The 26,571-nt window shown below is 37.7% G+C and overlaps 2 protein-coding genes across 2 annotated transcripts in view; both read right to left on the reverse strand.

The window, feature by feature from the left end:
• The window catches only part of LOC125789903 (NLR family CARD domain-containing protein 3-like), a 335,798-nt gene that overhangs the window by 220,765 nt on the left and 88,462 nt on the right, over window positions 1-26,571 (reverse strand). The window contains exon 4 of the mRNA XM_049472999.1: window positions 9,097-9,429. Within this exon, the coding sequence (XP_049328956.1) occupies window positions 9,423-9,429 (7 nt within the window). The 3' untranslated portion in view covers window positions 9,097-9,422. The remainder of the gene's footprint in view (window positions 1-9,096; window positions 9,430-26,571) is intronic.
• LOC103029152 (NACHT, LRR and PYD domains-containing protein 3-like) overlaps window positions 1-26,571 on the reverse strand; it is a 442,571-nt gene that overhangs the window by 46,803 nt on the left and 369,197 nt on the right. The window contains exon 9 of the mRNA XM_049473016.1: window positions 78-194. Coding sequence (XP_049328973.1) covers window positions 78-194 — 117 coding nt within the window. The remainder of the gene's footprint in view (window positions 1-77; window positions 195-26,571) is intronic.

The following is a 26,571-nucleotide window of genomic DNA, read 5'->3' on the forward strand; positions in this document are numbered from 1 at the left end:
CAGTCCCTTCAATCATTTACTCTTCCAGATCACCAAAAAACATGTTTCATCTTATTCTCCAGTCATGTCATCCTTACCTGAGATCAGTAGATCTGTTATCCTCTCTGAAGCCTATAGGTTTATCCATTGACTCGTCACTCTTCATGGAGACACAGCTGGGTTCAGGTGAGTCTGATCTCTTATTCTGATCCAGTCTAAAACACAACCAGTATCAGACACCATCTACAACCTTTCCAGCAAACCTTTCACTTTATACCCAATCACATTATTCTCTCACCTCTCAGCTTCCTGTGTGTCCTGTTCCCCAGAGACACTCATTTTGGAGCTCATCTTCCTCCTTCAGATTACACCTAATCCTGTAAACACACACACACACACACAAATCCACAAACTGCCTTCCTTTTTAAAGTAATGTAAAGTTCTTCTCTAAGAGTCTAAAACACTTTTAGTCAGACAGTAAATTCTAGTATTAAAGCTTCAGTTTTTACCTCTGTTCCTGTGTGTTCTTCTCTCATTTAAACAGAAGCTACTGAAGATTTCACTTTCCCTTTAAACCGGTTTAAACTGGATTAGTTCCTCAATTCAGTATTAAGTTCAGGAATGGAGGAGTGACATGTTTATTGATATTCTCAGTGAAAGCTGAACACGGTCTGACTATCTAAAATGTTTATATGGAAGCACAAACAGCAGGATATGTTCTGTCTGATACATTTCCTCCTCTGTCCCCTCCTTTAGGCCCTGTCAAAAATGTTTTCTGCCTTGAACTTATATATCCTAACCATCACTCATTTACTTTCTGGAGTCTGAAGCCTCTCAGACAATACTGAGGTAGTCTAACATAGTTTGACCTTTTGTAATATTTAAACTACATAATAATCATTGCTTTCCAATGAAAAACATGTATCTCCAAAACAGCAACTTTACAGGAGAGAGATAAAACCTCTGACCTGTCTGGTGAATTCTTTGGTCTTCATGATGCTGTTTGTTCACTAGTGTTCTCTAACAAACCACTGAGGCCTTCACAGAACAGCTGTATTTATACTGAGACTAAATTACACACAGCTGGATTCACTCTATTAACTCATTAAGTGACTTCTGAAGGTAAGTGATTGCACTGGATTTTATTTAGGGGTTTCAGAGTAAAGTAAACTTTTCAGATCTTTATTTTATTACAATTTTAAAAATCATGTACCATTTTTGTTACACTTCACAATGTGCTAGTTTGTGTTGGTCTATCAGTTAAAATCTCAATAAAATACATTCAAGTTTGTGGTTGTAAGGTGATAAAACGTGAAGAAGTTCAAGGGGTATGAATACTTTTGCAAGCCACAGTAATTATTATAATGGTTTTATTAGGGTAATAACAACTGCACCGTATGATACAATAATAAACACACAGCAGTGTCATATTTCAATATGTTAATAATATATTCACCATAAATCATCCTAGTAGTTAAAGAGATAATCATTAATAACTGTGTAATAACTGTATAATAACTGTATAATAACTACTATACTACAGAACAGCTGAACAGACAGTGTAATAATTAGCATATTGAGTGTCTCAGTATTTTTAATGGTAGAATCACAGATACCACATAACTATGTCTATAACTATAAACTACAATAGTAAAACTATGGCAGCATCATTAATTAAACATAGTGATCATAAGGAAGCACAGTAGTTCAGAGTAATGTTATGGTTATATATGCAATAACTATAGTTACTATATAAAATCATAGTAAAACCATAGTAATTCTTTTGTAAGAGTAACTAAGAGCTAGATTAAATTAATAGATTAATGATGAGCTTCCAGCAGCTGATCAGCCAATAGACTGCACTAGAAAATCAACACATAGAAACAACAGTAAAATAAACTAAACACTGCACTTTATTAATATATGAAATAAACAGGCAGCATTAATGCTAAAAGTCTCTCTTTACACTGCAAACATGATCATTACAGACAGTAGCTGTGAGGGAGAGCTGGCATCCCCCCACAGGAGGGAGGCAGAGAGCCACCACTCAGCCTGAATCCAGACCTGCTGCTAGACTGGTTTCCACCACCAGAGGGAGGCAGAGAGCTTCCTCTTATCTCATCATTCATCATCTGCTCCACATGAGCTCTGGTCTATTTACAGTTTTTTACAATCACTAACATGCTTTTATCTGATCTGTATTCACATTTTCAAAACTCTAAATACGCTTAACTCAACATCTGTCTGTTGTGGACTAAACTGTTCATACAGTTCATGTAGCGATCACACAATATGTATTCAATTAGCATGTTTTATACATGCTTACATTTTATTAACAAACTAAATTATCCACTAACACAGTTCTGGATTTTTCTTATCTTATTTACAATTGCTTTAATACAGCATGCTAAAATTAAATATCTCATGTTACAAATACAGAATATAACTGCTGTTTTTACAATGATAGCATGTGTAAATTTATTATAACTAATATACAATTTTGAATTTACACATTATTAATAATAAATAAAAGACTATGATAAGCCAATCAGAGCTGGAACTGGATTTTATCATTAGACATAATGCTGTCAGTGACATGAACACATAAAAAAGGGATTTTTGTTTTGGACTGAGTGTGGCCAGTGTAGCTATTGGAGCTCATAGAGAGAGAGAGAGAGAGAGAGAGAGAGAGAGAGAGAGAGAGAGAGAGAGAGAGAGAGAGAGAGAGAGAGAGAGAGAAAGAAAATATCTCTGGATGGAGGGAAAGTAATAGTTACTCCAGGAAAAGGTGTAGTTAAACCAGGACAAGGGAGAGAGGAAGAGTTGGGTCAGGATAAGGAAGAGGAACAAAGGTGCCAAAAGTATTTACATTCATTACTGTGTAGGTAGAAGTATAGATACTAGAGTTTAAAATATAAATACTTCTGTAGAAGTTGAAGCATCAACTCAAGTATCAACTTTTACTCAAGTAAAAGAGTAAAAGTTCTGGTTTCAAAAATACAGTAAAAAGTATAAAAGTTAAAGTAATGGAAGGGAAAGTTTAGGCCACGCCACAGAGTCCTATAGTGCACTTTTTATTCTACTCTATAGTTCTATAAAATAAATATCACTTAACAACTTTTAGACAATATGTTGCACACATTTGATACTCAAGTAATTTCTTTATAAAAAAAGTTATTAAAAAACAACAATCATGATGCTGTTTCTGTAATGTCAGTAGCTTTTATTATTTTAACAGTGGTTGCACTGTGATTGACTATACGTAGCTCTGGAACAGAGAACATGCGTTCTTGTGTTTTGAAAGAATTAGTTGATGTTAATCAGGTGTTTGTGTTTTTGTGACGACAAAATGTGCTTTTGTGCAGAAAATGAACTGGGGTGGGTTTCCCGAAAGCTTCGTAGTGCGTTAACTTCGTTAACTCGTACTTAAGATTGATCGTTAATTAAAGAGTGTTTCCCAAACCGGTGCGTAACTAAAGTACTACGTAAACTCGCTCGCAGATTAACGAGTGCTCTCACCCAATCGTTATTTTTAGAGAGCTTCTTTAGGGGATCTCGACTTGCAGTTCAGCACCTTAAACACCAGGGACCGCCAATTTTGAGGGAGAAAAATGTTAATTTCCGTGGTTGAAGCAATTATATTATATTACTATTAATTATAATCAATTATATTATATTATATTATATTATTCCCCGTGTCTGCGGGTGCTCCGGTTTCCTCCCACAGTCCAAAGACCTAATTGGATGTCGGATAAAAATTAAAAACTGCCCCTTAGGTGTGAGTGTGTGAGTGGATGTGTCTGTGTGTCTGTCTGTGTCTGTCTGCCCTGCGATGGATTGGCGGCCTGTCCAGGGAGTATAGCCTACTGCCTTCCGCCCGATGCCGGCTGGTAGACTCCAGCCCCCCCCCCCCGACCCTTAAAGGATAAAGCGGTTGACGATGAGTAAGTGAGTGAATGAGTTATATTATATTATATTATATTATATTATATTATATTATATTATAATGCCAACTTTGTCTGTGGCTTGTAGTCTAACTGGGCAAACTCACGAATACATTATTAAAATCCAGATTCCTGTATGATGCTCACGGTCTAAGCAAAGCTGCAAAGTCAGCAAGTCCGTGGATTCTGTAATCAGGCTGTTACTGTGGAATACACGCAACTATACACAATTCCCACCAGCCCGGGAATTACAGAACAACACTATATATTTCCATGCTATTGGGAAAATCCCTGGTACTGTAGGTCCGGTTCAGGGGACGCCTGCGGTGTCTTTAATCACACCTACACGTATTGAAAAGGGTATCGGTGAATGTGCAGGTAATATTTAATATTATTCCTTAATCAGGTGATTCTAACCAACATTGGGGCCGTTCATCTGGGCAAACTCTGGGGTGTGTCAGCTCACAAATATATAAATACCAGTCAAAAGTTGGACACGTCTCATTCAATGTTTTTATTTTATTTTTTTTTACATTGTGGATTAATATTAAAACCATGAAAACTATTAATTGACGCATATGGAATTATCTAGTAAACAAAAAGATGGGCTTAACAATCCCCTGACCTAAACCCAACTGAGATGGGGATTGGATGAGCATACTCATGTTGGTTTAATATATATATAACATACGTATATGTATTATTATATTATTTTTATATTTTTTATATATTATATTTTTTATATTATTATTAATAATTATAATAATAAATTAATATTACTCGCCAAATTACTATTAATAATATTAGTATAATATCTATTTATATATATATATATATATATATATATATATATATATATATATATATATATATATATATATATATATATATATACACTACCGTTCAAAAGTTTGGGGTCACATTGAAACGTCCTTATTTTTGAAGGAAAAGCACTGTACTTTTCAATGAAGATAACTTTAAACTAGTCCTAACTTTAAACAAATACACTCTGTACATTGCTAATGTGGTAAATGACTATTCTAGCTGCAAATGTCTGGTTTTGGTGCAATATCTACATAGGTGTATAGAGGCCCATTTCCAGCAACTATCACTCCAGTGTTCTAATGGTACAATGTGTTTGCTCATTGGCTCAGAAGGCTAATTGATGATTAGAAAACCCTTGTGCAATCATGTTCACACACCTGAAAACAGTCTAGCTCATTACAGAAGCTACAAAACTGACCTTCCTTTGAGCAGATTGAGTTTCTGGAGCATCACATTTGTGGGGTCAATTAAACGCTCAAAATGGCCAGAAAAAGAGAACTTTCATCTGAAACTCGACAGTCTATTCTTGTTCTTAGAAATGAAGGCTATTCCATGCGAGAAATTGCTAAGAAATTGAAGATTTCCTACAACGGTGTGTACTACTCCCTTCAGAGGACAGCACAAACAGGCTCTAACCAGAGTAGAAAAAGAAGTGGGAGGCCGCGTTGCACAACTAAGCAAGAAGATAAGTACATTAGAGTCTCTAGTTTGAGAAACAGATGCCTCACAGGTCCCCAACTGGCATCTTCATTAAATAGTACCCGCAAAACACCAGTGTCAACATCTACAGTGAAGAGGCGGCTGCGGAATTTTGGGCTTCAGGGCAGAGTGGCAAAGAAAAAGCCATATCTGAGACTGGCTAATAAAAGAAAAAGATTAAGATGGGCAAAAGAACACAGACATTGGACAGAGGAAGACTGGAAAAAAGTGTTGTGGACGGATGAATCCAAGTTTGAGGTGTTTGGATCACAAAGAAGAACGTTTGTGAGACGCAGAACAAATGAAAAGATGCTGGAAGAATGCCTGACGCCATCTGTTAAGCATGGTGGAGGTAATGTGATGGTCTGGGGTTGCTTTGGTGCTGGTAAGGTGGGAGATTTGTACAGGGTAAAAGGGATTCTGAATAAGGAAGGCTATCACTCCATTTTGCAACGCCATGCCATACCCAGTGGACAGCGCCTGATCGGAGCCAATTTCGTCCTACAACAGGACAATGACCCTAAACACACCTCCAAATTGTGCAAGAACTATTTACAGCAGAAGCAGGCAGCTGGTATTTTATTGGTAATGGAGCGGCCAGCGCAGTCACCAGATCTGAACCCCATTGAGCTGTTGTGGGAGCAGCTTGACCGTATGGTACGCCAGAAGTGCCCATCCAACCAATCCAACTTGTGGGAGCTGATTCTAGAAGCGTGGGGTGCAATTTTTCCAGCTTACCTCAGCAAATTAACAGCTAGAATGCCAAAGGTGTGCAATGCTGTAATTGCTGCAACAACAACAATTTTAAAACAATAATCGTTTTAAAAAAGTATTTTTTTTTAAATAGATTAGATTTTCGAGTATTTATTTAGTCATATGTATCTTTAGGAGTATTTTATTAATGCCAAAGTACATCTTTTTGTAATTTAAATTTCAGAATATGTATAATATTGATGATTACAACACATTTCTACGTTTTTAGGGTGTAATAGTGAATAAATACTGCATATTGGCAGTGTTGAATCGATATATGTGGATCGATTGAGTGCGCTGTTTTGGGGGAGGAGTCAACAAAGACGTTCTTTAACCTCGTTCGTCAATTTTCACGTTGCGAAGCTCTTTGGGAAACACTCGCAGAACTGGCTCGTTCTTTACTCACGTCATTCGTTAGTTAGTTCGTTATTCGCTAAGATTGATAGTTTTCGGGAAACCCACCCCTGTTTGGTTAATTGTATGAGGGAGGTGTGGTGCTGTATTTAGAGTTTAGATAAAGTAAAATCTAAAGTACTGGTAAATGCTTCTCAGCAGTTGTAAAATAGAAACTGTAAGGAGAAATCTCTGTGTTTCTGAAGTGTCGTTAGTAAAAGTAGAAATGATTCAGTAAATTTCCCCCAACCTGCCTCTAATTACTGACTTTATTTCAGCAGTAAAAGATCTGTTCTTGACTGGAGTCTCTCGGTGCAGCACTTTCACTGTGGTTCTCATTCTCATGCTGAACAATCATTGATGGAGTCTCTTCTTTGTGTTTATGAACATTACAATCTCCAACCGCTGTGTTTTACCCCAAGTGCACAAAATCATCATCATCACATAAGTCTGGATGCAGCTTTGTTCTACAGATGTGAGAAAAGGGAATTAAATCTGTTAATATCAGAGTCAGAGGACTTTCTCTGCTGGAGGGAAATTTAAAGTTTAAATCTACTGTAGTTTTAGTAGTTTTAACTGGTTTTCTATTGAGGGTTTTTGTTGAAGTCTAGAGTCAAATGTTTGGAGCTAATTTTGATTTGGAAGCTGCACATTTTCCCCATCAAACATGTTTTAAGGTTTTAAAGTTTCATTAGTCATTAGTCTGAGAAACTCTGATTAATTCTACACTTTTAAAAGTCTAGGTTTAGGCTTTATGAAGTTTGGTATATGCTGGTCTGTTGTGGAAGGTGTGATCTGGGTTTAGATAGTTTAATACTTTAATATGATTCTTGTTGGATCATTAATAAAAGAGTGGGATCTAGAGTTTGTAGATGACGCCATTATTAAACCAGAAAAGTGCATTTCCTGAAGGAAACACAGGATGGTTGTGCAGCTAACGCATAATAAGAAAAGAACTAGCCAGTACTGAAGTGTTTCCCAAAGAGCTTCACAAAGTGAAAATTAACAAACAAGATAAAAGAACGTTTTTGTCGACTCCTCCCCCGAAACAGCGCACTCAATCAAATCACAAAAAAACATTCAACACTGCAAATATGCAGTAGTTATTCACTATTACACCCAAAAACGTAGAAATGTTTTGTAATCAATATCATTATACATATTCTGAAATTCAAATAACAAACAGATGTACTTAGGAATTGATAAAATAATCCTAAAAATACATATAACTAAATAAATAAACAAAAATAACTATATTAATACTAATCTATATTAAAGTAGGTGTTTCAGGTTAAGATGAGATAAAGATCTTCCCTGGTGGGTTTTTTTTCCCCTAAAAGGTCTTTAATGTTCTTTTCTTAATAGGAGGTTTGTCTTATATGGTTATAGGCAGGACAGACGATGAGGATGTGTTCAATAGGAGGATGTTGCACGGTTGACAAGAGTGAATTATTGGGTTATTATAATTTATAGCTCTGTATATTTAGAATGGGAGTTGGGCCCAGTTCCTATTATATCCCCCTGCTATATCAGATAATACCAGACTGCGCTCCGCTACAGCAGCTGCAGTTACACACAGCCTACTGTCAGCAGGACACTGAGGAGAGAGCAGGACACTGAGCAGTGAGGACCACCAGCCTCTGCTTTACTCAGCTCACTTTCTTCTGCTTCATTCAGGATTTAAAACTCAGATTTGAGCTTCACTGCTGAAACGCTGATCTTCTGTCCCATAGAAATAAAAGGCTTTTGGATTCAGTGTTTGTCTCTTTATATAAACTGTATAAAACACATTTTTCCACACTATAGTCTCTTCTAATGGTCTTGTTTTAATGAATTTTAAAATTTAAATGAATTAAAATTAAAATAATGAATTTAAATTCCATAGAAGCTGAAAGTGTTTTCTACAGTGAGTTAACAGACAGTTAACACTGTGGAGGGGAAACAGATACCAGTCTTCACACCTTAATAAAACCTTTCATAAGTTTCATAATTAAACACAACAGAATAAACTCTGACTCAGAAAATGAAGACAGACATTACTGGATTTGATTATCCTCTATGTATTTATTTACATATATTACAGGGAAAAAGCAGATAAACACTGTTACACAAAATACAAGTTATGTAATGTATAAAGGAATTCTAGCAGAAGCTAATTTCCAGCTCCTGTTTCTGGTTAGAAAGGCTTAAAATAAATAAAACATATTTTAAGGCTCTGTAAAAGTTAAAAGAATGAGTTTGGATACAGTTTATACAGTTTATGAAGGTTTCCACACATTTCTTATTGATTTAAACAACATGATAAAAGTATAAGACAGTGCTGAACTGATCACTGTCGACTGGTTAACCCTCACTGCTCTGCCTGCTATACAGAATATAAAAGTGTACTATACTGTATGTGTAGATTCAGATGTCTCTAAACCAGATTCCACACCACATTTTAGCACAGCCAATGATTTAGAGCTCGGGGTATTTACCTAAGAGTCTGAAAATGCTGCTCTACCTCTCACTGACTTTCAGTAGAAATTAAGAATCTTCTGGAACCAAAATATCATCTGTGAAAATTTCAGTTTTTGACAGACAAGGCTCCCACTTTCCTACTAAACTCCACAATATAGAAATCAACAAGGTTCTATTTCCACTCTGATAAGAAGATTAGAGCTGTTCTGATAATGATCTGTTACTGTTTAGTTCAGCTATTCCAGCTGCTGAACAGCCGGATCTCACTTCAGCTCATATTTACATTTTGGAAGCTTCTAAACTCCACAGAAGTGCTGAATGAAGAGCTGATGAAGAGCCCAGATTGTCCAATAAGAGCAGGTCAGGTTTTCAGAAGCTGGAAAGCAGAAAACAGAACAGAATGATCAGACATGAACACACACTTACAGTCAGCACTCACCTTATTAGATTGTGAAAACATCCACAAGCAACAGAAATTGTATAAAATCCTCTAAATCTAAAACTCTCATTCTCTGTCTGACTGAAACTCACTGAGCACAGTTCCACACACAAGGTGATTCAGAACAGCTTCATCAAACAAACTACAGCTTAATCCTATAAAACCACACACTCACATACCAAACACTTCACACTCTACACTGTAGAGATGAAGACTTTGGGTTATTTTTGGTAAAAAACTACTAAATTAATAATATGTTATATGTTTAATTATAAATTATATAATGAAGATATTAACCCTTAAGTGTCTGATAAAACTATATTAAAATATGGTTTGTTAATTAAGCTAAATGCTTAATATTGTGCTGCTTCTCTACACAGAGTCACAATAATGAGTCTTAGAGAGTAATATATTCTCACTGCACTGAGAAAAGGCTGTGAAGTTCATCCGGTGTTTAAAAGTTAAACAGGTTTGATTGGAGTTGATACAATATTTCCAGTGACTGTGAACCACAGTAACACACTCTGTTTCACACAGGTCTGTTTTCACCCTAAATGTCACTAAAATAACGGTCTGATCTGGTTTGTTCTGCAGGTCAATCAAACACCTTCTCCCTTTAAAAAACAGGAAGTTCTTGGTCATGTGATGTAACCTGACTCTCAGCTACAAACAATGGTAGCTTAGCAACACTGCCCGACCATGAACTCAGTTATAACCCAAACATACTGTTTTTATTTCATCAAATCAAAATCACCATTAATTGGTGCATTTTGAGTAGAACTCTCACAGTCCACTGTATACAATATTACCATAACAAGTTAACTTAAAGTCAACTCTAAAACACTGTAGGTGGATATCAATTTGTATGTGTGTGTGCGTGTTTCAGAGACAGTAATTCAGTAACTCACTATAGTTTCTCCAGTTTAAAGTGAGGATCCTTCTGTAGATTAGAGAGCAGCTTCTTTTCTGACTCTCCTGGATTATTGGAGATCAGATCCAGCTCTCTCAGGTGTGAGGGGTTTGATTTCAGAGCTGAAGCTAAAGCAGCACAGCCTTCTCCTGTAATACTGCATTTATTCAGCCTGCAGAGAAAAGAAGAGAAAAGTACAACAGATGAGTGTACAGTTATATTCACACCCTAGGAGTGTACATACCCCCCCCCCCCCATACACCCAACCCCCACTGGCTCCTAACAATGTTGTAGGAGCAAGTATAAATAAGCTTAACTATACCTCTAAAAAAATCAGACCTGTAAACGTATATTAACATGTATTGCAGTCATTAACATCATATAGACAAACACAGGGTAAGACAGGCATTAGTATTGGATTTTATATACCCTGCATTCCAACCCTCTGCTATTGACCTGTAGAACTACATTAAACACTGCCAAAGAGAGCAGTGTAAATTCCACCCACAGAGAACACTGATAGTTCTACTGAGCTCAAGAAGAGACCTGAATGTTCATCACTCTCTCGCTCTGTTGCACAAAAATGTGCATGAGCGGCTCGATATACTGATTTGTGGGATACTCTACATGACTTGTGGCTGTCAGGGAGGCACTATCAATATGCAGGAGAATCCTGAGACTCACAGGATCTGTAAAATCTCTGAGTTAAAAATGAATAAATAAATCACTCTGTTACTTTGTGTGGAAGAAAACTCTCTCCAATAGTGTTACAGAAACTACTACAGCTTCACTCCTGAATCCTGCAGTTCATTATTACTCAGGTTCAGTTCCCTCAGAGTTCAGGAGTTTTATGGAGTCAAATTGTCTTTAATGCTGACAAGAAAATAAAACTAATAAAAATATGTCCACAAGTTGCAAAAATAATCTGAAATTGCAAACAAAGAAGAGAACATAAGTTACCTTTTTCACTCGTAATATGTTTTTGATAAATCTTTTACAACACTACTTTTTCTTTGCGTTTTGCGATTCTTTTTTCTTTTTTGCAATACTTTCCCTCCTTTGCGTACCGTTTTATTTGCGAGCCTATTTTGACGCCTTTTTGATGTGGGGGCGTGGGGAGAGGAAGGGGCATGGCCAAAATTGAAAGGTGGGTTATGGAGGATTAACATCATCAGCTGGAGCCTCTGGCGCTATATGTAATGCTGGAGTTCGGCCAGTTCATCCGGCCGCCCTGACCGAGCTAACCAGGCTGAACAACAGCTATTTATAGTTCATATGTTAATGCTAAAAATTTATTTTACATATACATAATTATTAAATTGCGTAATATTGTTGTCAGTTTTTAAATTGAGCACAAGTCTGAATTTGGCTTCTTTTTCACCAGCATGCTTGTTGCAGTTACATGCGGCCACCTGTAGATGGCGGACTTTAACAGTAAAAAGCCCCATTAAAACATAACATAAAAGAAGAATGTTTTACTCTCCATGGGGGAATTAGACTCTTCCAGGAACTTATATACAGACACACACAAGTACACACGTCAGAAAAATAGACACACTCTCATACCAGAATGTGATATTATATATATATATTTTTTGTGATAGTTTTATTTTCTCGTCAGCATTAAAGACCCCAATGTAACTCAATATAGTTTGAGCTGAGAGCTGAGGCCAGATCTTCACTTTTAAAACTTACTCTTACACTCGCTAACAATAACACCCACACACTCACACACACACACACAAACACACACTCTTTTTGAGAGTGGGCAAATTAGGCCTGGACAATAATTGAATATCGGTATTTATCGCCATAAGAAATTTTTCAATAACGGTGATATAATTTTTGTGTCATATCGATATGTATTATTTACAGAATCTGTCACGGACAGGCGTTTCACTGCAGAGCTGAACACAATCAGCCTCCGTAGCCGGGCTACATCAGTGCGTGATGACGTAATCACACAGACACGTAGCCAGATAGGCTCGGCTAGGCTAGACTAGGCTAGGCTGGGCTCGGATCCGCTCCACTCTGCATCTAAAACGTTCCGTGATGAAGCCAAACCGACCCTAACCGAGCGGTTCCACTACACACAATATTTTCCTTATTCTGGCTGAAGCAATTTTGTAGTTTATGTTGTAACGGAGTTATTTATAGTTGATAAAGCCTATAGGTATCATGTTCCTTTTATGTGTATGAAGGCTTTTTGCATTCTTTATCCTGGTTGAAGCACATTTATTTTGATCTGTTAAATTTGTTTACAAAAAAATAAGAAGCCTCTGTTATAATTTAAATTTATTTATATTGGTAATATGTATATAGGTTATAGGTTTATGTTTGACAGGGATGCCATGTTTTTATTTTGCTATATGCAAATAAGAGTAAGCATTGATTTATTTAGAAATGTTTTATTATATTAAGTGTTATATAGTATTCTATAGTTTTTGTGAGAGGAGGCTTCAAAAACTTAAATTAAATTTTCAGACAGTAGCAGGTAGTGATTTCCACTGCATTCCATTTATTCCTAGCAGTTTTTCTGAGGCCTTCAAAGTATTTATATCGATATGGAAATTATATCGTATCGACCGAAATTAAGGAATATATTGTGATATAAATGTTTGGCTATATCGTGCAGCACTAGGGCAAATATATATCTGAGATTTTTTTTTGTTCCAGGTGGGATTATTATACCATAGTGTGAGGAATACACAGTGCTGTAACCTCCAGAATATAAATAATATCTGTTCCTGTTTACTCCACACACGTGAACACACAGCAGCACAAACCCACCCTTTACATCATTGGTGTAGGAACCGGGGGGGGATGGGTGGGACATGTCTCACCCAATATTAGAAACAGGTGGATTTGTCCCCCCAAAAATGATATCGTTTCACTCAGCTCAGCTGTGCTATTAATGAGGAGTCAGTGACCGCTGTGTGAATGGGAAATCTCTTAACGCCAATCACGTAGCCGGGTAAGGAATTAAGTTCCGCCTCTCAGTAGAAACAGCCAATCAGCTTGGTGGTTTTGCGGTGTGGAGGAGAGTCAGTGTGCTGGTGGGAGGGAAGCCCCGCCCCCTCGCTGTGAGATTTAGAAGCGGGGTTCAGAATCAGCTGATGTTAAAACAGATCTGGATATACAGAGATTTTTCTAAAAGAAAGGTAAAGGAGCTAACCATGTAAACTGTGGTGACACTGTTTCTGATAGCTGGTTAAAAAGACACGTCTCTGAATTAAAACACACAGATCAAACCCACTGTGTGCTTAATAAACTGCAGCTGTGTTAGTCAGTTAGCTTAACTTTGGAATTAGATAGATAGGGAGTTAAGGTTTAAGAAAAAATAAACTATATATGTAATGTTCAACTTGCCCTGATGTACCTGATCAGCTAATCACTATTTCATTTTCAAACTGTGTTTATTAATTTAAGATCTCAGGACTTACTGTAAGCTATAATGAACAACAATTCATTTAAATAACTAGATATCTAGAAGCTGGATGTAGAGGATAGCCAGGATTTAGTACAGTACTTTATGCTGGTAGTTTAAAGCAGTTTCTTAACCCTGATCTCTGCCCTAAAATTGTGTATTTTCCACCAGATCCAACTGATCAGCTAATAAACAATCCTTTACTGAGTTTACCTGTTAAAATCCCTTAGCCTCTAATGAAGCCTAAATCAATCATTATGTAGATCCAGCAGAGTATTAAACACATCATACCACCACTTACTTTATTAAAGTACCTTTAAAGCAGAGAAAGCTCTAGAATATGGAGAACAGTGGGAATATGCAGTAGAATATGCAGGAACAGGGTTAAGAGACATTGATCTAAACTGACTTCTGTTCATTTTTAGTTTACAGTAACACCACAGTAAGACCACATGTCCTGACTTTTCACACATATTTTTTTTCTAACAACAGTAATGTAATGTGTTTAGGTTGTAAAGTCACCTTTACTTGGATGTAACTAATAATAAACAGAATACAAAAAAAGGGATTATTTGTGATTAAAAGATGTTGTTCTAGGACACTATAGGCTGGGCTTTGGTTCATATTAGCAAATGTGTCCCCCCCAATATCAAACCCGCTCCTACACTCTTACTTTACATCATTTATAAACAGAATAGAAAATAAAATAGCATTTCTGTTTCAGTAAATTAGTGTCTTACTCACCTTCACAGCGTGAATGAGTATTTAAAAATGTACTAAAACAATAAAACAGGTTTCTATCTAACCACAGCACAAAGACGGTACTGGTGCATGTTCACAATGACGCCTGTACTGTTACACACCTTAAGACAAGAAGAATAGGACAAAATAACAGAAACACTTCATCACTTGGTGCCAAAATATCCTAAACATCAAAGGAGATGTGATAACAACACCACAACACACACACACACACACCACTACATACACACACACACACACACCACTACATACACACACACACACCACCTCCACATACTGGTACAGACTGTGGGTAGTGGTTCTGATCACTACCCAGAATGGTGTGAGTATACGCAGCTTATTTTACTGAGAGGTGTGTAACTATAAGGAAATAAGAAACATTGAGCCGCTTTTTACAGTTTTTTCCAATTGCTAAGATACTATAATGACATGAAAAGCACATTTTTTTAAACTGACACACAGAGAGTATAACCTCTTCTCAAGTATCCAAAACTCTAAACACGTTTTCTGCTTTACACACATTTTACAATTCAGAATGGCACTTTTTAACTGCACTGAACACGATTCTCTACATAACACACAACAATCTGAGATAAAGTCACATGTTTGCCATGTCAAAACACTGCCATTCAACATGACAAAACATGAGCTAATTGGACGATATATGTGCCACCTGGCCAAACACCTCATTGGTTAATTGTTGGCACTTCAATCAGGAGGTAAGCACTATAAAAAGCCCACAGGTGAGCCTTTCTTTTATAACAACAATGGAAGCTGCTGCAGAGGGAAGAAGAGGCAGGGTAAGAATGAGAGGTGGAGGAAGATTTAGAGGTAGGGGTAGAGCTGCTAGAGGAATTCAAGGCCAAAGAAGACAACTTTCAAATGAAATCAGAGCAACCTTAGTTGATCATATCATCAACCATGGGCTGACAATGAGAGAAGCTGGACAGAGAGTTCAGCCCAACTTGATCCGCTTTACGGTCGCCTCTGTCATCCGGACCTTTAGACTGGAGAACAGGTATGTAACCAAAATTTATTTCACATTATGTGGTACACCACATGTCTTAGTTGGGGGTATCAGTTGAGTGACACCTGTTTTTTTTTGGCTACTATGGCTGATGTCATGCACTAACTGTACAAATTTCCTGATTATTTTCCTGTACTGTGTGTGGAAATACCTTTTAGGCAGCATTGTCCAAGCCCTGTATATATATAGATTTTTTTTGTTTCTTTTTTCTAAAGGACTGAGAGATGCCACCATGATGGAGGAAGGGGCCAAATGTTCACCGCGGTACAAGAAGCTGCCATTGTAAACTTGGTTAGGGCAAATAATGAAATCAGATTACAAGAAATTCAAAGCCACATCATCCAAGAAAACACAATATTCAGCAACATTCAACAAGTCAGTCTTTCTACATTGGCTCGCATTCTCAAGCGAAACCAAATCAGAATGAAACAACTTTATAAAGTGCCTTTTGAGAGAAACTCTCAAAGAAACAAAGAGCTCAGACGAGCATATGTGGATGTAAGTACAATATTGACTACAGTACACATTGTTTACCAGCGTACTGGATAACACCATGTTCACTGATTTTTGTTCTTTGTTTTTAGACAGTACTGGAAATGGATGCTCATGCAACTCCATATGAGTTCATCTTTATAGATGAGGCTGGGTTCAACCTAGCAAAGACCAGAAGAAGCGGAAGAAATGTCATTGGCCACAGAGCAATTATAAATGTTCCTGGCCAATGTGGTGGGAACATCACAATGTGCGCTGCCATCTCCAATATGCATGGTGTCCTCCACCGCCATGCCAACCTTGGACCATACAACACAGCCCATATTCTCACATTTCTGGGTAGACTCCACAACATTCTCATACCAGAGCGAATGAATGACGCAGACCGTCACAGAAACAGGTACGTTGTAGTATGGGACAACGTGAGCTTTCATCGTGGAGCCACAGTCCAAAACTGGTTTGCTGACCACCCACCATTTCTCGTGCAATACCTCCCACCATACTCACCATTTCTGAACCCCATAGAAGAGTTCTTTTCAGCATGGCGGTGGAAGGTATATGACCGGCATTGACTTGTTTTACTGAACAATAAAATATTCAGCAGCATCTGTGTGTGTCTGCATATATTTCTGTGCATGTGAACAATCTGAAGAATTTTCTACAATTTGAACTGTTTTTGTATTATGGTTAAGCTTACTGAAGGTGACAGTGCTTTTCATTATACCCAGCAGTGTGTAGATGGTTAGACAAAAATCTGGTAACCTGAAGGAAGTGTGTCTTAGTTGGTGCAAAAGTTTGATTTTGATAATGCTGTATTTAGTTTTGCTTGCAGTGCTTCATTTTGCAGGATATATAAGGTGTTTTGCAGTTTGAGTGGTTTTGTGAATTGTGTTAAATGTTTGATAAAACAAGCCTAGTTTACAAAATTGTGTTTTAGCAATTGGAAAAAACTGTAATGGATGATTTTTACTCAGATTGCTGCGTAATAGTTAAAAGCAGGGGTGGATCTACTGGGGTGGTACAGGGCAGCTGCCACCCTAAAAGAAAGCCTTGCCACTCCTGCTGCCACCCCAGTTAGCAGCAACGAATTACAGTTTTTCCCAAATGTTTACACAAAAAATGTGGAACTATGCACACAAATCCAAAAACATGAAGCTCATGTGTCAACATCGTGACTCCAAACTGCTAAACTCTAAACACAATTTTATATGTTCTCACTCAAATATCATTCTAAATCACAGCTTTGCAAATCCCTAAACACAAATTGCATCATTTAGAACACCTTGGTCACCTAAGAATCACTGCCCCTCAAATAAGAAACATTAATTACCAAGTGGTCTCACACAAGTTGCACCTGTGCAAACTTAATTAGCAGAACGTTTCAATCATTTGTCAGAGTATAAAAGAGGCCTCAAGAGACTGATACAGGTGTAAGGCGAGATGATGGAGCAACAGGAGCACAGAGGAAGAGTCAGAGTAAGAGGAGGCCTAGCAGGCCAAAGAGGACGAGGAAGAGGAAGAGGAAGAGGAAGGCAAAGACGAGGCATTCTTTCAAATGAAATACGGGCAACATTGGTGGACCATGTAATAAATCATGGCCTAACCATGGCTGAAGCTGGGCGTCGAGTCCAGCCAAATTTGAGCCGCTTTACAGTAGCCTCAATTATCCGGGCTTTTAGAGAAGAGAATAGGTAAGTAACAACTTTATGGTTTTACTGTAGTATTCACAGAAATGTGCACTACAGTACGATGTTTGTCTTTACATTTATGTAGCAATATAGTGAAATGCGTATCCTATAATGTGTGTGTATATATACTTTATCAGAATAGAAAGACGGCCAGCAAGAGGCGGCAGACACCAGAAATTCACACTTGAACAAGAGACCACCATAGTAAACATGGTTTTGGAAAACAATGCAATTACCCTGAGGGAAATCAGGGACAGAGTCCTGGAAGACAATGTTCATTTCACAAACATTGACCAGGTCAGCCTGTCCACAATCGGCCGTGTTTTAAAACGTCACCAGCTGAGTATGAAGCAAGTTTATCGTGTTCCATTTGAGCGCAACTCTGACTATGTGAAGGAGCAACGTTGCCAATATGTGCAGGTGAGTACAGCACCCTTTCTGTACCCTTTTTGGACAGGTCACTGTTTACCTCAGTGTGTCTAGGTTGGCCTTTTTTCTAATATGGTCATTTTCCTTTTTTTCCAGAGAGTGCTTGATGCCTAGATGCTAGATGCCAATGCTGTTCCCTATGAATATATATTCATTGACGAGGCAGGGTTCAACCTGCATAAGATCAGGCGGCGGGGGAGGAACATCATTGGCAACCGTGCCATTGTCAATGTCCCTGGGCAGCGTGGTGGAAACATCACCATGTGTGCTGCCATTGGTCACCGTGGGGTTATACATCACCATGCACAACTTGGTCCTTATAACACTCCTCGTTTGGTATCATTTCTTGATGAACTCAAAAATCTCCTCAACCTCCCACAGGAAGAAGAACTAGAGCAGCCCTCCTACGTTGTCATCTGGGATAATGTACGTTTCCACCGGGCAGCTCTGGTCAATGACTGGTTCACTAACAATCCCCAATTTGTTGTGCTGCACCTTCCACCATATTCCCCATTTTTAAATCCAATAGAGGAATTCTTTTCTGCATGGAGGTGGAAAGTGTTTGAACGCAGACCCCACGAGCGTGTGGCGTTACTTCAGGCAATGGAAGAGGCATGTGATGACATCCACACAGCTGATTGCCAAGGATGGATTCGTCATGCAAGGCGTTTTTTCCCCCGCTGTTTGGCTAGAGAGAATATTGCAGCTGAGGTAGATGAGGTCCTCTGGCCTGACCGAGAACAGAGGCGTGATGAATAGTAATCTGTTTCTTTGCATTTCGCAATAAATACATTTTTGTTACCTCTTTGTATGTGAACTGATTTTCCTCGTCATGTTTCTCATTGTACTTACATAGGTAAAAGTTACAGTTTTGGAACTGTAATTGCATACACATTGCATACAGTAAAAATGGCACATATACATATACACGAAGTACTGTAATGCTATATGGGGGAGTCCTACACAACACAAAATAAATATAAACAACAGAAAGCCAACATATTTCCATGGACTTGTGTGCATTTGAATTTGTAGAGTGGCCTCATGAAGTCAAAAACAGAACCAAATACTTCTGATAAAAGTGCTTTGAATTTATCTTATCAGTGTTTATTTGATGCTCTGTAAGAGATAAGCATAAAATAGTTGTGTGTGTTGTTTTGGTGGAAGGAATCAGTTTTGCTGGAGATTTGTAGAGTTTTAACAAAGGAGTTAATAATTTTCAGTTTGTGTTTAGAGTTTTGAGAAACTGAGCCAAGTTTTTTAGAAATGCGTTTAAACATTTGAGAAAAACTGTAACCCCTATGTAGTGGCCATTCCACCGGGGGAAATTGACTCGGCGGACATTTTGAATAACTGTAAACAAATAAATATATATAGTTTTTGCAGTGAAATCACTGATATGATGGAGGACACTCGTGGCTGTGTGTGTGTAGTGCAGTGGTGTGTGTGTGTGTAGTGGTGTGTGTGTGAGTGCAGTGGTGTGTGTGTGTAGTGGTGTGTGTGTGAGTGCAGTTGTGTGTGTGTGTGTTCAGTAGTGTGTGTGTGTGTGTGTGTGTGTGTGTGCAGTGGTGTGTGTGTGCAGTGGTGTGTGTGTGCAGTGGTGTGTGTGTGTGCAGTGGTGTATGTGTGTGTATGTGTATGTGTGTGTGTGTGCAGTGGTGTGTGTGTGTGTGCAGTGGTGTGTGTGTGTGTGTAGTGGTGTGTGTGTAGTGTTGTGTGTGTGTGTGTGCGTGTCATGTGTGTGTGTGTGTGTATAGTGGTGTGTGTGTGTGTTAGTGTGTGTGTGTGTGTGTGCAGTGGTGTTTGTGTGTGTGTGTGCAGTGGTGTGTGTGTGTGTTAGTGTGTGTGTGTTAGTGTGTGCGTGTGATGTGTGTGTGTGCAGTGGTGTGTGTGTGTGTATAGTGGTGTGTGTGCAGTGGTGTGTGTGTGTGTGTATGTTAGTGTGTGTGTGTGATGTGTGTGTGATGTGTGTGTGCGCGTGTGTGTGTGTGTGTGTGTACAGTGGTGTGTGTGTGTGTGTGTGTATAGTGGTGTGTGTGTGTGTGTTTGTGTGTGTGTGTGTGTGTGAAGGTGAGATGCTCTGTTTGTTGTATTTTGATGATCTTACTTCAGTTTCTCCAGTTTACAGTGTGAACTCTTCAGTCCAGCAGAGAGCAGCTTCACTCCTGAATCCTGCAGTTTATTAACATTCAGGTTCAGTTCTCTCAGAGTTGAGGAGTTTGAGCTGAGAACTGAGGCCAGATCTGCACAGCTTTTATCTGATAGATTACACTTCCACAGCCTGAGAGAGAAATGATAATCCATTGGAAACACTGACATATAAACACACACACCCCTATTAGTATATATGTGAGATAATTATGCTTTATTCCATAATAGTTATACAATCCTTGTTTAATTAAAATATATCTAGTAAATATATATATTGTGTAGAACAGTTCCTGTAAAAATATTACACTATTATTTACTGAATTAAAATGAGTGAAGCTGAAGATGTTTTACATATTTAAGAAATGTTTAACATGTTTCCTTTCTTTACTATAAACAATAATATGCACATGAATACATATACATATCCTCGGAGGACTATTAATACTTTTTTTATTCATTTATTTGTTTAATTTATACATATATATATATATATATATATATATATATACATTTAATATAGTTTGGGGGGGTGGAGGGAGTGTGATGCAGAAGGGGGGAGAAAAAACAAGCAAACAAAAACAAACAAACAAAGAAAAAAAAGAAAAGATATAAAAATAGGAAAGAAAAAGACATACATATATATATACAAAAATATAGCTAAACAGAAAACAGAATCATAAAGTTATGTGCGATTTTAACTGATGATTTTGCTACGGTTTATCTTTACTGTAATGTTTGAATTAAATGTGTCTAAATTGGGTCTGAATCAGTGTTTTTGGTGGGTTCTGAGTGTCTAGAGAGAGATAGTCTGTTAGTAGATTTTTCCAGTGATTGATGTTAATGTTATTTTTTGTTTTCCAGTTTATGAGGATGATTTTCTTGGCGATGACTCGCGACATTAAGATTATTCTATTGTTTTGTGGTGTTGTGTTAGTGGTTGGTGTGTCTCCTAGTAGTGATGGTGTTGGGTGGATTTGGGTGGTGAGGGCATGAGATAGGAGGGTGATAACTTCTTTCCAGAACTGGTTAACGGGTGTGCAGTGCCACATAGCGTGGATATAATTATCAACTGTGTTTTGATTACAGTGTGTACAAATTGGTGAGATAGTGAATCCCATTTTATACATTTTGTGTGTGGTGTAATGAACTCGGTGGATAACTTTATACTGGATGAGTTGTAAATTAGTGTTTCTGATCATGTTGTGATTTTTATTACACACCTAGAGCCAGAAATCAACATTAGGAGTTAATGATAAATCTTCTTCCCATTGTTTGCACTGTAAGCTAATAGTAAGATTCAATTGAGATATAATTTTATTATTATTATTATTTTATTATTTTGTATAATATTTTATTTGTTGTAGTAATGCTAAGAAATTCTAAAATTGCTGTAGGCAGGTCTAATGTGATTGGAGTGAATTTTGAACAGATGATTGATCTTAACTGGTGGTATTGTAAAAATTGAGTTCTCCCAATGCCGTATTTCTGGGTTAATTGTGGTAGTGACATTAAGGTGATATTGTGATACATGTGTTTGAGGTGTGTGATCCCTTTTTGATCCAAGGTGGGTAGTTTAGTGTTTATCAATGATAAAGTCTGGGTTGTTCCAGATGGGTGAATGACTGGTTGGTGTGAGTACAGAGTTTGTTATCTTGTGAAAATCATGGTGGAAGTTTGGTGCCTCTAGGCCACCATGTGATTTTGAGTTCTGTAATGTGGTGAGATTGATTCTGGGTGGTTTATTTTTCCAGTAATATTCAGTTATTGTGGTATTTAGAATTTGAAACCAGGTGGGTGGGGCTGAATGGGAATCATTGAAAATAAATAATTGATTTTTGTTAATTCTGTTATTTTAATTGTAGCAATTCTGCCAGCAAGTGAAAGGGGAAGTGTTGTCCAACGGCGGAGGTCATCACTTATTGTTTTAGTTAATGAGTTGAAATTGAGTTTGAACAACTCTGACAGCTGGGGGAGACCCTCACACCCAAACATGTAAATTAGTGCACATGGGGATGGTAGTGTTTTCAGTTTAACATCAGGTTTATTTATGTTTATTGGGAGAACTGCAGATTTTGACCAATAGATTGAATACTCTTATATTTGTGAATAATGTCCGATTGTTTGGATTGTTTCTTTTATTGAAATAACTGTTTTTTGTAGAAATAGTAAGATATCACCTGCATATAGACTGATTTTATGTTGCATGTTGGGTGTTTGGATTCCTTTAATGTTTGTGTTTTGATGTATCGCTGCTGCTAGTGGTTCTATGAAGATAGAGAATAGATAAGGAGAGAGTGAGCATCTGTCACCATAAACAGGTAAAGAGACTGAATGCAGATGCAGACTGGGTTTATTCAAATAAACAATCCAAAAGACAGGCACGGGTCTAATCACAGGCAAACAGGGTATTCAGAGGAAAAGGCTGAGACGAAGTAAATAAACAAGGCTAGAGGTCAGACTACCAGAAAAACAATACGAATATAATGCTCAGAGCTTAGAGTTCAAATGAAATGCTAAGACTTCGCAGAGAGTCTCTTAACTGGAGCTCCTTTATAGAGCTGGTAATAGAGTTCAGGTGCTCAGGGTGGGGCCGGTGATTAAAACTACGGTGAAGCCAAGCGCTGTTGGGTAGGAGAGGGTGGAGTCGGCGGGCTGACAGCATCCTTGTCTAGTCCCCCGGTGTAGTGTGAAAGGTTGTGATATTACCCCATTGGTGTTGACTGTGGTCTTAGGTGCAGTGTATAAAATCTGTATCCAATTAATAAATGATTCTCCAAACCCGAGTTTGTGCAGTGTGGTGAGTAAGAGTTTCCAGTTCACTCTATCAAAGGCTTTCTCTGCATCCAGGGTAACAACTGCTGTTGGTATGTTCATTTTTTTTTCATGTTCATTCTTAATTTCATCAGGTGTCTGTACTATTTTCCCTGCTGAGTTTTTATGGTTGGAACAATAGTTTTTTCTTTATTACCCTTAATTAAGATTTATTTGAGTATTCAATGTTTTCATGTCTCGATCTTTATAACAAGAATTTAGTTTTCTTGTTTTTCAATTCGTTTATATCATATCTAAGTTTCCTAATTTCTTTTCTTCTTTTCTTCAGATGGGTTACTTATGATGATTTGTTTTCGAATTCTTTAATTTTTAATTCTAACTTTACCTCATGTTCTGTTTCTTTCTTCTGTTTAAATGTGGCATATGATATTATTTTTCCTCTTAGAACCTCTTTGCCAGTCTCCCATAAAAGTGTTGGTGATATATCTGGAGAATCATTTATTTCTAGGAACGATGCCCACTCTCTTTTTATATAGCTGTTGACTTCTTGATCATTAAGTAGTGATGTGTTAAAGTGCCATCTAAAGGTGGTTTGAATTCCATATCATTGAGACAGGTGCATGGTCACTTATTGTGATAGGGTGAATTTATATATGTACAATGTTTGAGAAAATTGAATTAATAATTAGTAAATAATCAATGTGTGAATATGATTTATGTAATGCTGAGTAAAATATGAATTATTTGGTTGTTGGATGATTTTGTCGCCACCCATCACCAAAACCAAAATCCTGCATGTACTGTTTTATTATTTCAGTGGAATTCCAGTTGCGTGTGTTCTGAGTATGAGCTGATCGGTCAAAAGATGAATCTATAACTGCATTAAAATCGCATCTGATTATAATTGAAGAGTTAGATAGTGAGGAAATTTGTGTAAAAAAGTCATGAAAAAATGAGGGATTGTCAATATTTGGTCTGTAGATGTTAGCAATGGTAAAAGTGTGGTTGTTAATGGTGATATTTATGATGATAAATCGTTCATCTGGGTCTGTGATTGTAGTATTGTGTGTGAATGTGATTTTGTTATGTATTAAAATGGCTACACCTCTTTGTCTAGAGTTATAATTGGCTGTAAATATATGATTGTATTCTACTGATTTCAGTTTATGTTGATCTGATTCTGTTAGGTGAGTTTCTTGTAGAAGGTATATATCTGCTTTTAAACGGCTGAGATGGAGGAGTATTTTAGTTTTTTTTCTCTTGGGAGCCGATTCCATGTATGGTCCATGTAATAAATTTTAATTGTTGCAGGTTGGAGTGTTGGTGGGTGTCAGATGGTTTGTAGATGTTAAGGCAGATGTAATTTATTTCAGACAGGTAAGAGAGAGAGAGAAAGATTAGTGTAGGCATGAACAGGGTAGTGCGGTGTTGTTTTCCTGTTTTATGCATAAAGAAAAGTGCAGTGTAGACGAGTGCGATGTAGTGATGGATAGTTATAAATACATATTTAAACAGTATTCTTATGTACATTATTTGTCTATATATTTGCATGTATATTTCTTATTAAAGTATGTGTAATTGTCTAGATAGATAGATAGATAGATCTGTGGTGCGCAGTCAGGTAAACAGCTGTGGTGCGTCTCCATTAATGAGCACCCAACCGGCATCAGTACAACCAGGGCGTGATTTCCTTATCTCTGTACAGCTGAACATCCACATAGAGTTTATCTAAGAAGAACTGCCCTTTTTACATTTTTTATGAGCTGTTTTCTTACGGTGAGAAGTTTTTTTCTGTCTTTTGAGTATTTCTCAGGGGTACTAGTCGTTAATGCTGTACATTTGTTTTTTTTTTCAGTTCTTTCCTTTGCTGAATATTGTTTGTGTTTATAGTGTTCCACTTTTGCTACAATGGGTCCGGGGTGTTTGTTTTGTGAGTTTATTCCCCCCATGCGGTGCACGCGGTGAAAAGTTATGATGTTGGCTGTTTCAGGTGGGTGGGTTTTTTAGTTTGGAGATTATGAACTCCGTGACCAGTTTTTCTGGGGTTTCGGGGATCCCGAAAAAAATGCAACATTGTTCCTCATAGTGCGAGCTTGTAAGTCGAGTATTGTCCATTTCATTTCCTTGAGAACAGATGAGAGTTGGTTTGTGATGGTGTTTAAATTTTGCTGTAGTGTTTTTTTCTCCTTTGCCAGAGACGTGACCTGCTCCTGGCTGAACTCCAGGTTTTCACGCAGCGCCTGGAACTCTTTATGCAGGATCTCCACTACTGAGATCCTCATATCCAGAGTAGTGAGCTTGGAGTCAATGGAGATTAGGATTTCACAAACCTCTGTGTGGGACGGGGGCTCCTGTCCCTCCGAGTCTCCAGGTGAGCTGGGAGGACGTGGTCTTTTAGAGGTAGGAGTTGACCTCATTTTTTCTTTTTTATCCGAGCTCATGCTGCAGAACAGGTGGTAGTACTCCTCAATGAGTTCTTCTAGCACCTACAGGTTTTGGTTTTGTGTTTGTTTGTTTTTTATTTGAAGAGAAAAAAAGTATACGTATTCGGAAGCTTCCAATGTTTGTTTTGGTTAGTCACTGTGGGCTGCCATCTTGCTGATCACACTCTGTCTTGTGAGAGGGTAGCGTTACAGCGTCATCAGCCTGTCTCTAAATAATCTAATGTCTGATTTTCAGTAGGTTTAGTATTTTTACGTTTATTACTTTTTCAGTTTAAAAATATACAGTTGTAAGAAAAAGTTTGTGAACCTTTTGGGATTATACTTGGATTTCTGAATAAATTGGTCATTAAATATGTTCTGATCTTCATCTAAGTCACAACAATAGACAAACACAGTCTGCTTAAACTAACACCACACAAAAAATATATATTTGCATGGTTTTATTGAACACAACATGTTAACATTCACAGTGAGGGTAGAAAAACTATGTGAACATTTGGATTTAGTAACTGGTTGATCCTCCTTTGACAGCAAAAACCTCAACCAATCGTTTCCTGTAGCTGCTGATCAGACCTGCAGAACGGTCAGGAGGAATTCTGGATCATTCCTCTTCACTAAACTGTTTCAGTTCAGCTGTAATATTCTTGGGATATCTGGTGTGAATCACCCTCTTGAGGTCATGATGCCACAGCATCTCTATTGGGTTGAGGTCAGGACTCTCCAGAAGGCGTATTTTCTTCTGTAGAAGCCGTTCGATTGTTGATTTGTTTCTATGTTTTGGGTCGCTGTCCTGTTGCATCATCCATCCTCTGTTAAGGTTCAGTTGGCGGACAGATGGTCTTAAGTTTTCCTGCAAAATGTCTTGGTAAACTGGGGAAATGCTGTGCCTTTTTTCTCCATACATAACATTGTGTGTTCCTTCCAAACAACTCAAATTTGGTTTAATCTGTCCACAGTATATTTAGCCAGTACTGCTG

The sequence above is a fragment of the Astyanax mexicanus genome, unplaced genomic scaffold, assembly GCF_023375975.1.
Source record: "Astyanax mexicanus isolate ESR-SI-001 unplaced genomic scaffold, AstMex3_surface scaffold_32, whole genome shotgun sequence".
Lineage (NCBI taxonomy): Eukaryota > Metazoa > Chordata > Actinopteri > Characiformes > Acestrorhamphidae > Astyanax > Astyanax mexicanus.